Source organism: Gorilla gorilla, chromosome 13 (genome assembly GCF_029281585.2).
Source record: "Gorilla gorilla gorilla isolate KB3781 chromosome 13, NHGRI_mGorGor1-v2.1_pri, whole genome shotgun sequence".
NCBI classification, from domain to species: Eukaryota; Metazoa; Chordata; class Mammalia; order Primates; family Hominidae; genus Gorilla; species Gorilla gorilla.
Window position 1 is genome coordinate 117,335,878 of NC_073237.2, and position 18,084 is coordinate 117,353,961.

Genomic DNA, 18,084 nt, shown 5'->3' on the forward strand with positions numbered 1-18,084 from the left:
AAGTTAAAGATGGAGGCAGAGAAATGTTCATTTTCTGGGCCCCTTGGAATACAGAAAGGCTAAGAGATGGAAAACTAACAGGGTGATAAGAGAATTCAAGGTCCCAGATTGGAAGGCTAACACAAAAGTAACAGAAATTCCTGGTTCTGGAATTAGACCTTAATGTGGCTTTACAACTAGTTATACTCTTTAAAAATAACATAGTCAGTCAAAACAATTTATTGATCAATAGCAAATACATTTAGCTTAGTCATTGTTATTTAATATTAGCTTCCGACTATATTAAAGAGTTATCTATTGTAAAAAATGGAAGTAATATTTACTTGGATGTCAACCTGCTAAAGTATTTGGTTAAGAAATTTCGCTTTTTGAGTAAGCACACTTTTACTAATCAGAGAAGCTCTCTATTTATACACATGCTTTATTTTTAGCCAAAATTACAGCGTAAATCCTGCTGTTTTTACCTTCAATATCCTGAGTATCAATTTTCAAATAAAAGCTGCAAACTTCCTCAGAGGTACTGGTTTTGTGAACTACAGTTGTTACCTACATTGGGGACAAGTAAGCAAGAAGATTCTGTTTAAAGTGGGAAAGTGACAACGGTATTATGGCAACACTGCTGCTGCAGATGGGATGCTCGAAGGATCATTTTCATAATCCAGCACAAATGGTGTACATTAGTGACTCATTTTTCCAGCAGCTGGACTTTAAGCAAACTCCATAATCTAAACCTTAGAGGCCCAAAGTAAGCAAAAAATGACTTCTGGCCGGTCAGAAGCTTGGTCTAAATTCCATGCAGTCAAATCTGGGCACCTTACTCTACAGGAGAGTTCCCAAGGTTCTTGTTTTGAACCTTTCCACTTTAATTTTACACACAACACCACAAGGCTAAGAAGTGTGGGTTTCTTCCAGCCACACACCATCATGGCAAACAACAAATTATAGGTGTGTATGAATGGGCAGAGGTGCTGCCAGAAGTAGATATATTGACACCAACAAGAAGTGGCAGAAAAGTGGACAATCTCTCCTCCCCCATATAAACTTACAACAGTCCTTGAAGGAATGAATGTACTAAAGATAAGAGCGTGATTAAAATCATTAATAGGATGTTAATTTATGCTCAGAACATGCAATTTAAGAATGCATGAACATACTTAAACAGCCTAGAAAAATTTGCACCTGCCAGCCGGGCGTGGTGGCTCGCGCCCATAATCCCAGCACATTGGGAGATCAAGGTGGACGGATCACTTGAGGTCAGGAGTTTGAGGCCAGGCTGGTCAACATGGTGAAACTCCGTCTCTACTAAAAATACAAAAATTAGCCGGGCGTAGTGGCATGTGCCTGTAATCCCACCTACTTGGGAGGCTGAGGCAGGAGAATTGCTTGAACCTGGGAGGCGGAGGTTGCAGTGAGCCAAGATCGCACCATTGCACTCTAGCCTGGGCGACAGAGCAAGACTCCATCTCAAAAAAAAAAAAAAAAAGAAAAAAAATTGCAACTGCCAAGTGGCTAAAATGAAGAAATAAGTCTTTATGAATAACACATAAATCCCCCAAAATGCTGGATAAATGAGATGGGATAGAAAACATACATATATACAATGCACATATGTACACATATATATGTATATACACATATGCGTATACACATATATAATCATAAAATTATATATCTCTATAATATATATAATTTCTATAAGTATACAGAATGTATACATATAAGGATTAAATTTTTGTGTGTGTGTGAGACGGAGTCTTGCTCTGTTGCCAGGCTGGAGTGCAGTTGTGCCCTCTCGGCTCACTGCAACCTCTGCCTCCCAGGTTCAAGTGATTCTCCTGCCTCAGCCTCTGAGTAGCTGGGAATACAGGCGCACGCCACCATGCCCGGCTAATTTTTTGTATTTTTAGTAGAGACGGGGTTTCACCGTGTTAGCCAGGATGGTCTTGATCTCCTGACCTCGTGGTCTGCCCGCCTAGGCCTCCCAAAGTGCTGGGATTAAAGGCGTGAGCCACCACGCCTGGCCAACATTGTTATTTTCAAAAAAATTGTGAAGATAGTTACAAAGATTGCTAGAAAGATTTACATAAGTGAATCCCACTTTAGTCATGGTTACCCAAGCCCAGATTTCTGTGACTTTGTGGCAAAGCTCCTAACTTTTATGTTACCTAGTACAAATGGACACATAACTCGTTATTGGATATCAATTAAATACTTACATGTACTGTAGCCAAGCCACTGCCAAATCCTGTACTGACAATGAGGTCATCATTGAGAAGCACCTGGAAAGATAATAGAGAAACCATGCTTTCTTTCATCATTTGATAGGGAGGGAGGATAGAGCTATGAAAAGTGGGTTGACATGTACCAGCCTCCTCTCTCAGAGCTCTTCTGAGAGTAACTGGATGAGACACTGAAAATCCTACGCCCATGGCAGGTGCTAAACAAGGCTGGTATTTCCCTTTTCCCTTCTACATGTAAATAAGATGTCTGAGATCTCCTGAATGAACCAACAAAAGCAACATGTCAGAGGTCACTTCTGGTTACATTTTCATTTACATATGGCTATGGTAAATCTGGATCTTCATCTCCTTTTGCCAACTGAATAAATTCCTTTCTGTGCCTAGCTCAGGAATCAGCATCCTGTGTGCCAATGGAGATCGTTTTCATTAGAACCCAGAGCAGGGAACCTCCACATAACTTGAAAGCGGGTGCATCTATCTTTGGTCCTCTCTGAGCTCCTCCTTTGCACCCCTTTTCCATCTCTTGATGATTTATCTTTTCCACTTGTCACCACCTTTGTTTGCAGAAACCCCTGGTACCCCACCCCAAACCACTAGCACCCCACTCAAGCCTGCCAAATCCTTAGTTGCTGCTGCTCTTCTTCCCACTCTGCTAGGAGGAAACTGAAGACATAAACGGAGTTAAGTCATTCTCCTCTCCAGAGAAACTCTGTCATCCAAATGCTCCCTAATTTGTGGAAAGTACAGGAGAGATAATTTTGAGCCTGAGGGGTTGGCACTTCCTTTACTCCAAGCCTCCCCTTTCCTTTGCTTAGCACAATAATGCAAGAGGGATTAGGCATATGTTAAAGTTTCTCAATCCTTCCTTCAAATTTTAGTAAATGTAGGAAAGTAGGTCAACATTCTTGTTCTCCCTGATAGAATATAGCAGCATTTGTTGGAAAACAAGTGTCTTGAGATACTGCATGTGAAAAGCATGCATGACAAATAAGTTTGGGAAATGCTGTGCACTGTGCCCTGCCTCTGCCCCTTTTCACACCCAGAGTCACCACACTTAATCACATACATGTTACAGAACAGGGGAATTCTGGATTAAAGAACTTGTTTAACTTAATTTAAATTTGTTTAACTTAATTAATGCACACTCAACCACCTAACACTCTTTCATGGAACACATTTCAGGAAATGCTGGAGTAGAAAATTCCACACTGGATAATAACAGCCCAGGTTTTACATGGAAGCAGCATCCTGGGCTGTGGTTTAAATTTTGTTAGGATGACAAGAGGACTCTTACAGCATTATCCCTATAGAGAAGAATAATTTCAGCTACCTCAGGTAGCTGGAAGGTCAAGAGATCCTTCTTAGAGCTTAGACTCAGAACATGAATCTCCGGTGAACTCTAAATGATCCCAGGGAAAGGAGACATATTCCCAAACTAGGGACCACAAGCACAAATGCCTGCAGAGGCCCGGGCACAAAGCAGGTATGAACATAAATGCACATGCATACGTCCTGTGACTGGTGGGGACTGCAGTAAATTGCAGAAGCCATGCCAATGCCTGGTGCTTTGCTGCCAGGTCTTTTGGTTTATCAAGGGAAGTTGGGAATCAGGTTTTTATTTGAAATATCTGGATCCTTAAATGTTGGCATATATCTATGTCTATGTTTATATCCATGTTCTTTTTTTTTTAGTATGGGCCACCAGTTTGCAATTTTTGCATTAAATTTTATTTCTCTGCTGGGCATGGTGGCTCACACCTGTAATCCCAGCACTTTGGGAGGTCAAGGTGGGTGGATCACCAGAGGTCAGGAGTTTGAGACCAGCCTGGCCAAATGGTGAAACCCTATATCTACCAAAAATACAAAAAATGAGCCAGGTGTGGTGGCAGGCACCTATAATCCCACCTACTTGGGAGGCTGAGGCAGGAGAATTGCTTGAACCCAGGAGGTTGCAGTTAGCCGAGGTTGCGCCATTGCACTCCAGCCTGGGCAACAAAAGCGAAACTCCATCTCAAAAAAAAAAAATTATTTCTCATGCTTGTTTACTTTTAACAAACACCAATTTGTGAAGGATGTCAACAATGAGGACTATTTCCAATTACTGTACATTTAAATATACTTTAAAATAATGCAAACAGTAATCAGAAAAATATGTATCAGCAGCTATATGTGGGCAGCTAATATTAATATAGAACCCAGTTTTTCCAACATGTCTTGTTCTTTGTGAAATTTTCATAAGCCATCAAAGTTACCACCTTTAAAAATCCAGCAGTAGCAAAGGACATGGGGCAAGGAGCTGGGGACCCTAAAGGCCAACTCCAACCTGGCCACAGTCTGCATGTATGACCAGGGCCAGAAGGGACCACCAGCAGCCTCCCAGACATGCCTTCCCTCCTACGCTCACTGTACTGCTCTGTGTGCTGTTATCTATGTCTGGAATGTTCTTCCTTTTTCTTGACTTGGCTAACTCATTCTGATTTTTTCAGATTTAACCCACACATCTGGACACATCTGACAAACTCCCTCCATCTTTCAGCCAGGATCAGGAGGGCCCCTCTGTACTTCCATGTACCTATCAAGACTCTAATTTTTCACTATCTGCTTAAATGACAATCTCCCTGCACTGCGCTGATTGTTTGTGTTTTATTTTTGAATCCTCAGTGCCCAGGATATAGCAGGCATCCCTGTTTAGGACATAGCTGACACTCAATATATGTTTAAGTAGTGAAGAGATAGATTTATAAAATAAAGAGTGGAACAGATGATTTCAATGGTCTCAGCCAATTGTAAAATACTACACAAAGTTCTTCATTTACCTCTACTGGCCTCCCAAGGAAATTCTTGTGTGTCATTTTATAATTATGTAAGGCACCTTTATGCTTGTAAGAAACATCGATGTCCATATTCAAGCGGAGTTGTTTAACCAGGAGTGAATATTCCGTCAGGCCCTCGATGGCATTGATTGTGTCCTGTCAGCAATCAGCAAGGCACAAAAATATGTTTAGTTTATTTATGTACTCCTATTTACAAATGCCCTTTTTATGAGAGGGTAGGGCAGCATTGTCTGGAGATGAAACTCCAGCTGACTCAGTAAGACTGGTTAAGAGCCCCATTGTGGAGGTGGAAGAAAGGTCTCTCCCTCCTCAATAAAGACGATGCTGTTAGCAGGGACAGGAAGGAAGTGTGGCCTCAGATCTGGGTCCTCTATATATTCTGCAAATGTAACCTCAGGCAAGTCACTGTTTGCAGAATTCGTCTGAGTCTTTGAACAATTATCTCTTCCTCATCCTTTAGTCTGAGCTTAAGTATCTCCACAACAAGGCCATAAACTCCCCTTTCCCGTTATTCTCTGTTTTAAGGTTCTCTTTTTGCCCTTTCTAGCATTCATCTCAATTTGTAATGCTTTTATTTATAGTTTATTGTTGGCCTACCCCACTGCAATGTAAGATTCGTGAGGCAAGTAGGTAATATATTTTTCTTGGCGCCTGCTGCGGTTTGAATGTGTCCCCCAAAGTTCATGTGTTGGAAAGCTTGGTCCCCAATGTGGCAGTGTGAGGAGGTGAGGCCTAATGGGAGGTGTTTGGGTCATGGGGGGTACCACTTTCATAAATGGATTAATACTGCTTATTATAGAAGTGAATTTGTTATAAAAGGATGAGTTTATACCCCACTCCCACCAACCCTCCACTCTGCCTTCTCTTTGCCCTTCCACCATGGAATAATGCAACAAGAATGCCTTCACCAGGTGCAGACCCCCTGATCTTGGACTTCCTAGGACCCAGAACCATGAGGTAATAAATTTCTGTCCATTATAAATTATCCAGTGTGTCGTCTTTTCTGTTACAGCAACACACAATGGACTAAGGCAATGTCCATTGCATTTAGCAGGTACATAAATATTTGTTGAAGGAATAAGTGAATAAACTTTATCTTTCTGGACCTCATCTTTCTCATCTATAAAACTGAGAAACATGACTAGATCAGAGATGTTAAACAATGTGGCCATTCCCTCTGCCTATATCTGTGGTGGCAAATGCTAATCAATAGGGCAGTCTTTTCTGCTAACCCTATAATTGTACCCAAAATAAAACACATTACATGGTCAGTAAATTAATACTGAAGGCCCTCTCTACATCTGAATTACATATATAAAAATATACACACTCCATCATTATCTAAACATCCAGGCAACAGGGAAGATATTAACATTCAATCTAAACTTTGAATATAAACATGTATTATACGACTACATAATACTTATTTGTAATAAAAATACATACTCAAATGAGTTTACATTAAACAGCTAGATAGATTAACATATAACAATCAGTATTTCTCCCACTTTTTATTTATTTTGTTGTGGAGAAGGAGCATCAGTACCTTTGTCTACATGGCAACCACTATTTATTACATAGGATATGATATAATTGCCAATAACCTTACTAGCCTTTCATGGTGATTTAGGATCATGAAGGAAGTACTGGGCTTAAAGTCAGGAGACATGAGTTCTGATTCTGGCTCTGCCATGAATTCCCTGAGTAAAACTCCCTGGGCTAATTTCCTCTTCTGTATAATAAGAGTGTTGACGCAGATAACCTGTAGGGGTCCTTCAATTCTAGGCATTATTCATATCTATTGCATGCTCATTTGGTGGACAAAGGCATGGAGGCCAGATGAGTGTGGTGTGGGAGAAAATAAAAATGTCTACAGGGAGATGAAACAAGACAAAGAAATGTTACCTGGGTTGAATAAAAGCCACCTCCATACCTCTGCTCTTCTGATAGCCATTTGATGATTGGGTTAACATAATTTATGTCTTTCAAGTTCAGACTGGTGAGTAAAGCATAGGCAGTTGTTTCTACCATACGTGCCGTACCAGTGTTAGGTACAGAGCTGTCTTTATGTTGAAGATTGTCTTTCCAAAAACGATAAATGGGTGGATTACCTGAACATCAACAAATTCCATTCATTAATATGATTAAAAATGTGAATTTGACATAATAATTCTACCAGGTGTATTATGGCCTTCCAGTTTCTAGAAGCTACTTACTTTTTCTTGTTAGAGGAACTTCCTGAAGATGACCAATGCAAAACGAGATCCCTTAATATGGTGTTACTTGTCTTTACACATTGAGCATCCCTAATCTGAAAATCTGAAATATGAAATGCCCCCAAAATCTGAAAGTTTTTGAGCTCTGACATGATGCCACAGGTGGGTAATTTCACCCCTGACCTCATGTGATGGGTCACAATCAAAATGCAGTCAAAACTTTGTTTCATGCAAAAAATTATTGAAAATAGTGTGTAAAATTACTTTCAAGCTGTGTGTAAAGTATATATGAAACATAAATGAATTTCATGTTTAGACTTGAGTCCCATCCCCAAGATATATCATTATGTATATGTAAATATTCCAAAATCTGAAAAAAATCTGAAATCTGAAATACTTCTGGTCCCAAGCAGTTCAGATCAGGAACACTCAACCTATTTTTTGTTTTTTTTGTGTGTGTGTTTTGAGACAGGATCTTGCTGGCACCCAGGCTGGAGTGCAGTGGTGTGATTGTAGCTCATTGCAGCCTCAATCTCTTGGGCTCAGTGATTCTCCCACCTCAGCTTCCTGAGTGGCTGGGACTATAGGGGTGTGCCACCATGCCCGGTTATGTTATCCAGCCTGGTCTCAAACTACTGGGCTCAAGCAATCCTCCTACCTTGGCCTCCCAAAGTACTGGGATTACAGGCATAAGCCACTGCACCCGGCCTCAATCTGTATTTTAAAATCAACATAGTACACATGTACTAGGAAGGGGCAATTTAGTAGAGTGGAAAGTGCAATAAACTGGTATTGCACCCAGCTTCTTGTCTTTCTTTTGTTGCTAACTTAGCATGTCACTTTGGGCAAATTCCTTTAGTTCTGTGTGACTCAATTTCCTAATACCTATAGTATAGATAATACTTTCTTCCATGCAGTGAAACTCAAATGAAATACTAAAGTAAAAGATTTTGTAAACTAGAAAGCACCATGCATATATAAGGGATTGTTATTATTATTATTATTATTACTGACACTAAAAAATAAACTGGAGAACCTTTTTCCTGACAGGAAAATTTACATCCTGGAAATTATGAGATTAAACCTAAAGCCTTAGTTCAGTCTTTCATTATTTCTTTCCAATTTAAAGCACTCAAGACAATTTTGTACATGCAGCACTTTTCATAAATTAGGCTGTAAATTATATTGGTTATTTAAACCTGTAAACCTCAAATCCTTTTTGGAACAAACTATTTGTTTTAAAAAAAGTAATGCATATTTGGAAATCATATTTGAAGGTTAGTAAAAATTTTGATGTGTATGTTTATAATTCATAACTACATTATTTGCATGACCTTGAAAATGATATTGACCCTTCCTCTCAGAGTCTCAGATTTGCTGTATTTAAAATGAAGAGTTGAGTTTAGGATTTTAAAGAAACCCAACTGGAACAACTCTTGGATTATTAAGTTCCCTTCTAGATCTTAAATTTTATGAGTTTATGATCCATATCTCACAATACCCAAGACATTTCTTTTGTGTTATTTTTGAAGTATCATACAAGTGGTTTTGAGGCATATGTTAAAATATAGTAATTTTAAAATGATGGCACAAATCATATTTTGTAGATGGTCATAAACCTCAGTAAGATTTATAAAGCCTTAGCTAGAAGAGGACTCCAAAGTGCCCAATCATGCTAATAATCACTGCTACTCTCTTTCTATTTTTTGTCTCTTGACCTATAGGAAGCAGTATCTTTATTCTTCAAAACCAAACACATACTTTTATAGCAAACCTGGTAAAATATAAGCCAGGTCATGCACTCTTTTGCTCAGAATCCCCCAGTGGCTCCCCTTTTCACTCTCGAAGCTGAAATTAAAGTTCTAGGGCTCCTTCTGGTCCCCACAGCACATTGCTGTGGATAAGACATGGGCACTCCTTGCTCTAGGTGGAAGCAGCCCTAAACTAGGGTATGTGGCCGGGGGAGTGGAGCACAGGCTAGATTTCAGCCTCGATTCACTCGATTGCTTAGGTACTTTGTCCACTGCACAACTGTTTACAGAAGCCCTGAAGAGTCTCTCTAATGCCTTAAATGACCTTCCCTTGCTCCCTCACTTTTTCCTTACCTGACCTCACTTCCTACTCCTCTTCTCACTCCTCTGCAGTCACACTGGCCTCCTTGCCATTCTTGGAGCACCAGGCATGCCCATGCCTCAGGGCATTTGCACGTGCTATTCTCCACCAGCTACATCCTTCTAGATAGCCACAGGACTTGCTTCTTCACCTCCTTTCAGCTCTTGACTCAAACACCATCCTCTCAGTGAAACTTAAGCCCAGTCAGCTTGTCTAAAATTACAATGCATCCTCTCACCTTATTTTCTTTCCCTGCTCTATTTTTCTTCATATCAGCCATCACCATCTATTCATAAAGCTTTATTTATTTATCATGTTTGTGTCTCCCCAGTTAGAATTTAAGTTTCATGATGGCCTGGACTTTGGGGTGCCTGTTTTGTTTATTCCTTTATTCCCAGAGACTGGAATAGTGCCAGGTATATAGGGGGTGTCCAGGGTGTACATAGGATACTCAATGCATATTTTTTGAATAAAGGAATAAATAGAGGACAGGTGTGGTGGCTCATGCCTGTGATCCTAGCACTTTGGAAGGCTGAGGCAGTAGGAGTGCTTGAGCCCAGGCATTTGAGAACATCCGGGGAAACACAGTGAGACTCGTATCTGCAAAATATAAAAAAAAGTAACTGGGTTCAGTGGTGGGCATCTGTAGTCCCAGCTACTTGGGAGGCTGAGGTGGGAAGATCACTTGAGCCCAGGAGATCGAGGCTGCAGTGAGCCACGATCATGCCACTGCACTCCAGCCTGGGTGACAGAGCGAGAACCTGTCTTAAAAAAAAAGAATAAATATTTGCTGAATGAATGCATGAATAAACGAATGAATAACAGCACACATTACATCGTATTGTGACGGTTTGTTCCTTGAGGACAGGAATTGCATCTTACTCAAGTTCACATGTCACCACCCACTTCCCAGACTTAGCAGACTTTATGTCTTAGTGAACACTCACTGAATACATGTATGGAACAAGTTATACCTTTAACCAAAGCTTCTCTCTTCAAAGCTGAAACAATTGAACGAAACTGTGGGTGAGTTTTATCTCCCAGGGAAAGAGCATAGGCAGAAATGGCCAATGTAAAGGTGCTCTGGGCTGGCAGTGTATTTTCAAGCAGAAAGTTGTCAGCTTTAATTAGAGCTGTGTCGATTTTCTGGAAACAAGAGAAGATACTTCAGTTTCTATGTCAAGCAACCACCTATGAATTGATACGAACTACCCTCAGATCCCACTATCCTGGAGCAAGCAATATGGGGGCGAAAAGAGGACTGACCTAATGGAAATGGATGGCTTCTCAGTGAAGCAAATCCCTCCGAGAGAAGGAGAAGAGCATAATCTTGGAAGGGACAATGAGGTTGTCCAAATCAGGTTAAGCTTTTTGCCTCTGAATTCTCACTTTCCTTTTAGAGGTTTTGTGCCTTTAGTTTCTGAGTACACCATCAGACCTAGCCTCCAGGAAGAAAAGGCACCGAGCATAGACACAATTTTTTTTTTTTTTTTTTTTTTTTGAGACGGAGTCTCGCTCTGTCGCCCAGGCTGGAGTGCTGCGATCTCGGCTCACTGCAAGCTCCGCCTCCCAGGTTCACGCCATTCTCCTGCCTCAGCCTCCGGAGTAGCTGGGACCACAGGCGCCCCGCCACCAAGCCCGGCTAATTTTTTTTTTTTTTTTTTGTATTTTTGGTAGAGACGGGGTTTCACCGTGTTCGCCAGGATGGTCTCAATCTCCTGACCTTGTGATCCGCCCGCCTCGGCCCCCCAAGTGCTGGGATTACAGGCGTGAGCCACTGCACCCGGCCCATAGACACAACTTTTATTGTTCCCTCTCAGCGTAGTTGCAACAGGCACACAGGTTCAAAAGGAGTTACACTTAAAAAAATAAATAAATAAAACAATAAGTAGCAGAAAGAAACCCTAACTGCCACAGTACTTTTAGATCCTAACAATGCCTGGGTAAATAGTCCCGATCACTAGTCCTGACGCCACCAAAATGGTTGTGTTGGGCAAGTGGGCCAGCAGAAAGCCTGCTGCAATGCTGCTAACATCCTGCCTGTCTCCTTCTCTCCCAGCTCCACATGCATCTCTCACCCATGTGGCCACTAGGTGCCTGGGAACTAGTCTTCATTGATTATTTTGTCTTGTTAAGCTTTTGAAACAAACTGAAAACAAATGGTTTTGTTTTGTGCTTCCAGTTTTGCAAATCCACTTGAGATTTTCCATCTCAACCTTGGAAATCTTCTATGTTGATTTACTTAGGTGGCTCATCACTTTTCTCCCGTTTCCAAGCAAATGTTGTTTGGAAGGATTTGGAGGATACACATTTGCTGTTGTGTATCCTCAGTACTTGCATGATACAGAATGCTTTCACTATAGGATAACAGTAACATATAAAGCAGGATTTAGCAAAGATAAGACAGAGAAGCTGGGGGCACTGGATCATTCTTCCATCACAGTCCCAGCTATCAGTTTTAGACCCAGCTCTACAATTTATTAGCCTGTGACACTGGGCAACTGAATTCACCTTACTTACAGTCCTCAGCTTTCTCAACTGTCGATGAGTAGGTTGGACTAGGTGGTCTCTAATATCTATCATTGTTCTGAAATCTTTCAATTCTGGAGTTTAAGTTATTTTCAAGTTATTGGAAAGAAGGAAAAGAAGCTTTTGAAACAAAAGGTCTTCTGATTGGTGGCCCCTCCAGTATATAGTACAGAAATAGATGATGGGTGTGAGAGAAAGAAAACTCTTACTTACCACCAGAGGGCATATATCGAAAGCCTTTCTAATTCCAATCACAGTAAAGGCTGTAAGATATAAGCTGTTCTCTCGGGCTTCAACAGGCAAGGTACCCTAAAAAGAAGCAATGTTTTAAAAGGGGAGTGAAATGGTGTCTTTAACGTGAAATGACCTGATTCTACTCTGTTTTTTGTTTGTTTGTTTGAGATGGAGTCTCACTCTGTCACCCAAGCTGGAGTGCAATGGCTTGATCTTGGCTCACTGCAACCTCCGCCTCCCGGGTTCAAGCCATCCTCCGGCCTCAGCCTTCTGAGTAGCTGGTACTACAGGCGTGCACTACCACGCGCGGCTAATTTTTGTATTTTTAGTAGAGACGGGGTTTCACCATATTGATCAGGCTGGTTTTGAACTCCTGACCTCATGATCCGCCCGCCTTGGCCTCCCAAAGTGCTGCAATTACAGGCGTCAGCCACCGCACCTGGCCTCTACTCTGTGTTTTAAGCCTTATCTCCCACTCTTTCCCTTCCTGCTTCCCATTTCTCAGTAAGCCCTGGGTCTATCTCGCTTGAGTGCTTTCACTTGCCCATCTCCCTCCACCCCGTTAAACGAGAGGTCTAAGATATCACTTCTCTGATCTCTAGTGAACTGTCTGAAGATCGCTTCACTTCAGATATTATGGGAAAGACCTTTGTATTTTTTGCTTGTTCACAAAAGGAATTTCTTGCAGAATTACATTTTTTTCCTTCTTCTTCTTCATCCTCCCATAATCAGATGAGAATAAAACTCAAACTGTAAATAAAACTATTGCTAATTTGTGCATTTGGTTTCCTTACCTGTAATTTTATTGGTTGATACTGTGAATTTTCCTTGAAAGATCCATTATCTAATTGATAATTCTCAACTAGCCACAATAAAGAATTACAAATTGAATTTTGGTTCTGCTCTACGTATTTATTTACTTGTCCAAGTACTCTTAAAGCAAAAGCTGTTAACCTTTAAGACAAAATCAAATAAATAAATATTTAGAACGCTGAATCCCTTTTGACTTTCAATTAATTTATACAACTTTATTCTTTAAAAGAAAATAACATTTTAAAACATGCAATTCCAAAGTAAGTCATCATTTTACAAAGGAAGGGAAGATTTTTGGAATACCTCCAAAACATTTGGTAAACAAATGTGAACAGCACATCTTCTGTGATTACAACATTGTCAGCTAGCACACAAGCTAAAAATTGATTCCTGATGATAAGAATTACACTCTAAAGTTAAAGATAACAGAGATAAAATAAATAGTTTTGAGTCAAGGCATTGACCTATGAACATGAGACATGAAAGAGTAAATCACAAAATTCTAGATTGTAAAATTTGTGCACGCCATGGAATCTAAATTCCTATCTGAGGCCCCAAGTCCCCTTTCCCAATGTCCCTGGAGTGTTTATCTCACTTGTCCTTAAGTGCTGCCATTGACACAGAACTTACTACCCCACAGGAAATTTTAATGATCATTATTACTTAGTCAAAAAGCAATTTCAAGTCTCTAGTAATACCCATCGAAGAGTATCAGAGAGGATTGGGTTCATCCCCCCATAACATCTCTTCACTCTCTCAGTCGCCCAGGAGGCTCCACTCCCCAGGTCCTCAAATGTCTGAGACCCAGACCACTTGACTTGCTCTCCCACTTCCCCCACTTAAAAAATTTGTGTTTCTTTTTCATTTTCATTTTTAAAATGTATTTTAAGCATTTTTTTAAAGAGGTAAAACCCTCACATGATTCAAAAATCCAAAAGTGAAGCCTGGGCGTCATAGTGAGACATTGTCTCTACAAAAAATGCAAAACATTAGCCAGATGTGGTGGCAGGCTCAGCTACTTGGGAGGCTGAGGTGGGAGAATTGCTTGAGCCCAGGAGGTAGAGGCTGCAGTAAGCTGAGATCCTGCCACTGCATCCAGCCTGAGTGAGAGAACTTTAAAAAAAAAAAATCCAAAAGCACAAAGGGATATTTTATGAAAAGTCTCCTTCTAGCAGTCCCTGTCCCCCTCCACCTCCCAACAGAAGATGACCATTGTTTCTTGTGCATTCTTCCAAATAGTAGATACAAGATATAGCCTTCCCATCTACCTTTCCATCCCAATCACACCAAAATAGTGGGAGAATGTTTACATTATCCTGTACTTGGCTTTTTTTCCATTTAGTAGTATGCCTTAGAGATCTATATTAATACATAAAGTTTCCTTGTTCTTTTACAAGTGATTTTATACATTAAATTACAGTATTTTGGTACAGATGCACCACAGCTATTTAAGCCATTTCCCTTTCTGTAGACATTTAGGTTGTTCTCAGTCTTTGCTCTAATTGATTTAATTATTTTTAAGATTTTTTTTGATATTAATCGGAACTTGCCCCTCCACAACTAGGTGCCTTTTCCTAATTCTTTCTCTAGAAACATCAGAAATTTATTTTCTATTCTATTGACTTTTAGGGGGTAACAGTTGAGAGCTCCTCTCTTTTTAATCCTCCCACACTGCTCTCAAGGAGGAGAAATACTTCTATGGATTGCTCAGGTTCAAGGACACTCACGTTTTCAAAGATTGGCCCACATTTTACATTGGGTCTCTCTTGGGATTTTGGCTTTTGAAAGTCTCTCTTCTTTTAGCAGGCTAGAAAGGCATATGAGTGCAGTTATACGGCCAGGCTGCCTCTCCACTTATCTATACATCTGTATATATAAAGATGCTTTAGTTACATCTTTGAAAAAAGGCAATGGCAATAAATAGAAACAATGGACTCATCCTTTGGGATCAATTATAAAGATTAAATATATGAACATACTTAAAATAGTTCTGGATTATAGTAAGTACTCAATAGGTATAAGCTCTTACTTCCTTTTTTTTTTTTTTTTTTCAGACGGACTCTCTCTCTGTTGCCCAGGCTGGAGTGCAATGGCGCAATCTTGGCTCACTACAGCTTCCACCTCCCAGGTTCAAGCGATTCTCCTGCCTCAGCCTCCTGAGTAGGTGGGACTACAGGCACGTGCCACCATGCCAAGCTAATTTTTGTATTTTTAGTAGAGACAGGGTTTCACCATGTTGGCCAGGCTGGTCTCAAACTCCTGACCTCAGGTGATCCACCCGCCTCAGCCTCCCAAAGTGCTGGGATTATAGGTGTGAGCCACTGCACCTGGTTTTTATAAGCTCTTACTCCTATCTCTCTTTCTCTTTGGTACTCTTGGGTGTCTCATCCCTGGTGTCCTTAAGGAGTGAGAGTCTAGACAGCACTTCCCTAAAGGTAAAGCAAATACAACTCGCTCTAGCTTTTTGCGTTCTCCTCTTCCCACTGACCTGTCCCTTGGAGACTGCCCTGAAATTCAAATTTTAAGTGTGACATGGAGGAAAAAAAGAAGTAGGCTATTTGATTTGCTTTTGTTCCAGACCCTAGGCTACCTCTACAAGTGCTTAATATGGTCTAGTTTAGTTCCTCATGTTTTACAGTAGGGTCTGGGACTGAAAATTTAGAGTAGAAAAGAATTTTTTAGTCACCTTGAAGAGAAATCTGGCAAAATCTGATGAAACTGTAAATATGCATTCCTTATGTTCCAGCAATTCTATCTCCTGGGATATACCCTGGAGAAACTCTCACACATGTGCACAAAGAGACATATGAAGATGTTCATTATCATATTGTTTGTAATATTAAAATTTGGAAATGGTTGTCCATCAAGATAGGAATAGATAAAGAATATATACTATGTGATATATTTGTAAAATAAAATACTGCATGGCAATGAAAAGGAGTGAGCTATATTTACCTATACTACTAGATCTAAAATAACTAAAAAGTATTAAAAGAAAAAGGTAAGTTACAGAATGATAGGTATAGTATGATACTAGTTATAATCATTTAGAAATACAAAAAGGGACTGTAAACCCATCACTTCATTTTGGAAGCAAATAACCATTCTTTCTTTTACAATGCTTAACTTTCTTAAACAGTGCTTACTTAAGAATTCCAGGAACTAGCCATGAGATAAAAATCAAGGTTGTGAAATGTCCCCTGGAGAAGAAAAATACTGAGCAGTTAATCTACAAACCTGTTTCAGTCTAGCTGACCACTAGATGGCCCATTACTCAAGATAATAATCAGAACAAGACATGCTGACCTGTACGTAGCTAACTCTTGCACACAGTTTTCCAAGCCCCTTCCTCTTTAAAATCCCTCTGGCCAGCCTAGGGCATTTGGGATAGTTTCCTGACTCTAGTCTGCCATCTCCTTGGGTTGCTGGCTCCTGAATTAACCTGCTTTTCCTCCCATCAACCTTAGTCTCTTGAGTTTGGCATTTGAGCAGTGAGCAGCCAAACTGGAGTTAAGTTACAGCTATATGATTTCATGTATATATATACTATATAAAATATTAAAAATGTTCTGGAAAGATGCATAAACTCATGATAGTGAATGCCCTTGGGGGAAAGAAACAGAAATAAGATGGAGGCTTGTAGTTAAAGAGAAAACTTCAATATCCACAATGTTCTTTAAAAAAAAAAAAAAAGACGAATATAAAAAATGTTCATCATCATCAATTTTGGGTTTTGCTAATATGAATGATATTCGCACTTTAAAAAATCTGCTTTGTATTTCTCAAGAAAAGTTTGAGGGTATTTAGGTGCTGGACATTTTCTTCTATGTCTATTATTTCTTTCAAGGAACTCATGGAGTTGGGTCTATGTTTCAGTCTTGCCCCAAACTCTTGAAAGGCTCTGAGTGTTTTCCGAGAGGCTGTTGTACCTTTCTGTGGGGCTTTCTGCTCTCCAGGCATCTATTTCCCAGGTCCTGCTCTGTCAGTTTCCAGTCTTCATTGACACTCACTCCCACTCCCGCATCCTGGGTTATCCTCTGGTTGGTGCGCTGCAGGGGTCTATGAGCCTTTTATTTATTTTTTTTTAATATTTTTATTGTTTTATTAAAGACAGGGTCTCCCTATGTCACCCAGTCTGGTCTTGAACTCCTGTGCTCAAGCCATCCTCCTGCTTCAGCCTCCCAAAGTGCTAGGATTATAGGTGTGAGCCACTGTATCTGGCCCTGTGTGTCTTTTAAAGTGTGTCACCCACACATGGTCAGACCTAATTCTAAGGTATAATCTATGGAACTTGGTAGCTGATCAGAGGTAAAGCCAAAAGGAAAGGAAGGAATCAAAAACCAACTGATGATTCTGACTTGATCAATGGGGGACAAAGGGCAGGGTATTGTTGTGCACTGAGTAAAGAAACAGAAGTGTATTTGAGGAAGAAAATAATGAATTTGGCACATATTGTGCTTGAAGGACCTTTGGCTTCTGGAAACCTAGAAATATGGATCTAGGACATTTCCTAACTTCTTAGGAAAGAAGTTAGGCCTTGAGACATTGATTAGGGGGCCATTGGCCTAGATGTTATGGAAGTCATCGGCAATAATGAGATTGTACCAGGGGAGATTACAGAAAATAAGAGGGCCAAAGATAAAATTCTGGGAGATCTCAATAGCTAAAGAAAAAAAAACTGGCCAGGCGCAGTGGCTCATGCCTGTAATCCCAGCCCTTTGGGAGGCTGAGGTGGGTGGATCACGAGGTCCGGAGATCAAGACCATCCTGGCCAACATGGTGAAACCCCACCTCTACTAAAAATACAAAAATTAGGCATGGTGGTGCGCGCCTGTAATCCCAGCTCTCAGGAGGCTGAGCCAGGAGAATCGCTTGAACCTGGGAGGCAGAGGTTGCAGTGAGCCGAGATCGTGCCACTGCACTCCAGAGCCTGAGAACAGAGCAAGACTCCGTCTCAAAAAAAAAAAAAAAAAGAAAAAAGAAAAAAGAAAAAAATCTAAAATTAAAGTATTCTAGGTTGTAAACTCCTTAAATATGTTTCATATAGAACCTACAAAGCAGCTGGCACACCGTTTTTATTAAATATTTTGTCATAGCATGATGGTT

General features: G+C 40.4%; 1 protein-coding gene across 5 annotated transcripts in view; it reads right to left on the bottom strand.

The window, feature by feature from the left end:
- Nucleotides 1–18,084, bottom strand: part of C5 (complement C5) — a 122,052-nt gene that overhangs the window by 17,403 nt on the left and 86,565 nt on the right. For all 5 annotated transcript variants that reach the window (XM_055351822.2, XM_063697008.1, XM_055351823.2 and 2 more), the window contains 7 exons: nucleotides 12,960–13,119; nucleotides 12,145–12,240; nucleotides 10,377–10,548; nucleotides 6,980–7,185; nucleotides 5,057–5,209; nucleotides 2,217–2,279; nucleotides 465–546 (listed from right to left, as the gene is read on the bottom strand). In XM_055351822.2, the coding sequence (XP_055207797.2) occupies nucleotides 465–546; nucleotides 2,217–2,279; nucleotides 5,057–5,209; nucleotides 6,980–7,185; nucleotides 10,377–10,548; nucleotides 12,145–12,240; nucleotides 12,960–13,119 (932 nt within the window). The remainder of the gene's footprint in view (nucleotides 1–464; nucleotides 547–2,216; nucleotides 2,280–5,056; nucleotides 5,210–6,979; nucleotides 7,186–10,376; nucleotides 10,549–12,144; nucleotides 12,241–12,959; nucleotides 13,120–18,084) is intronic.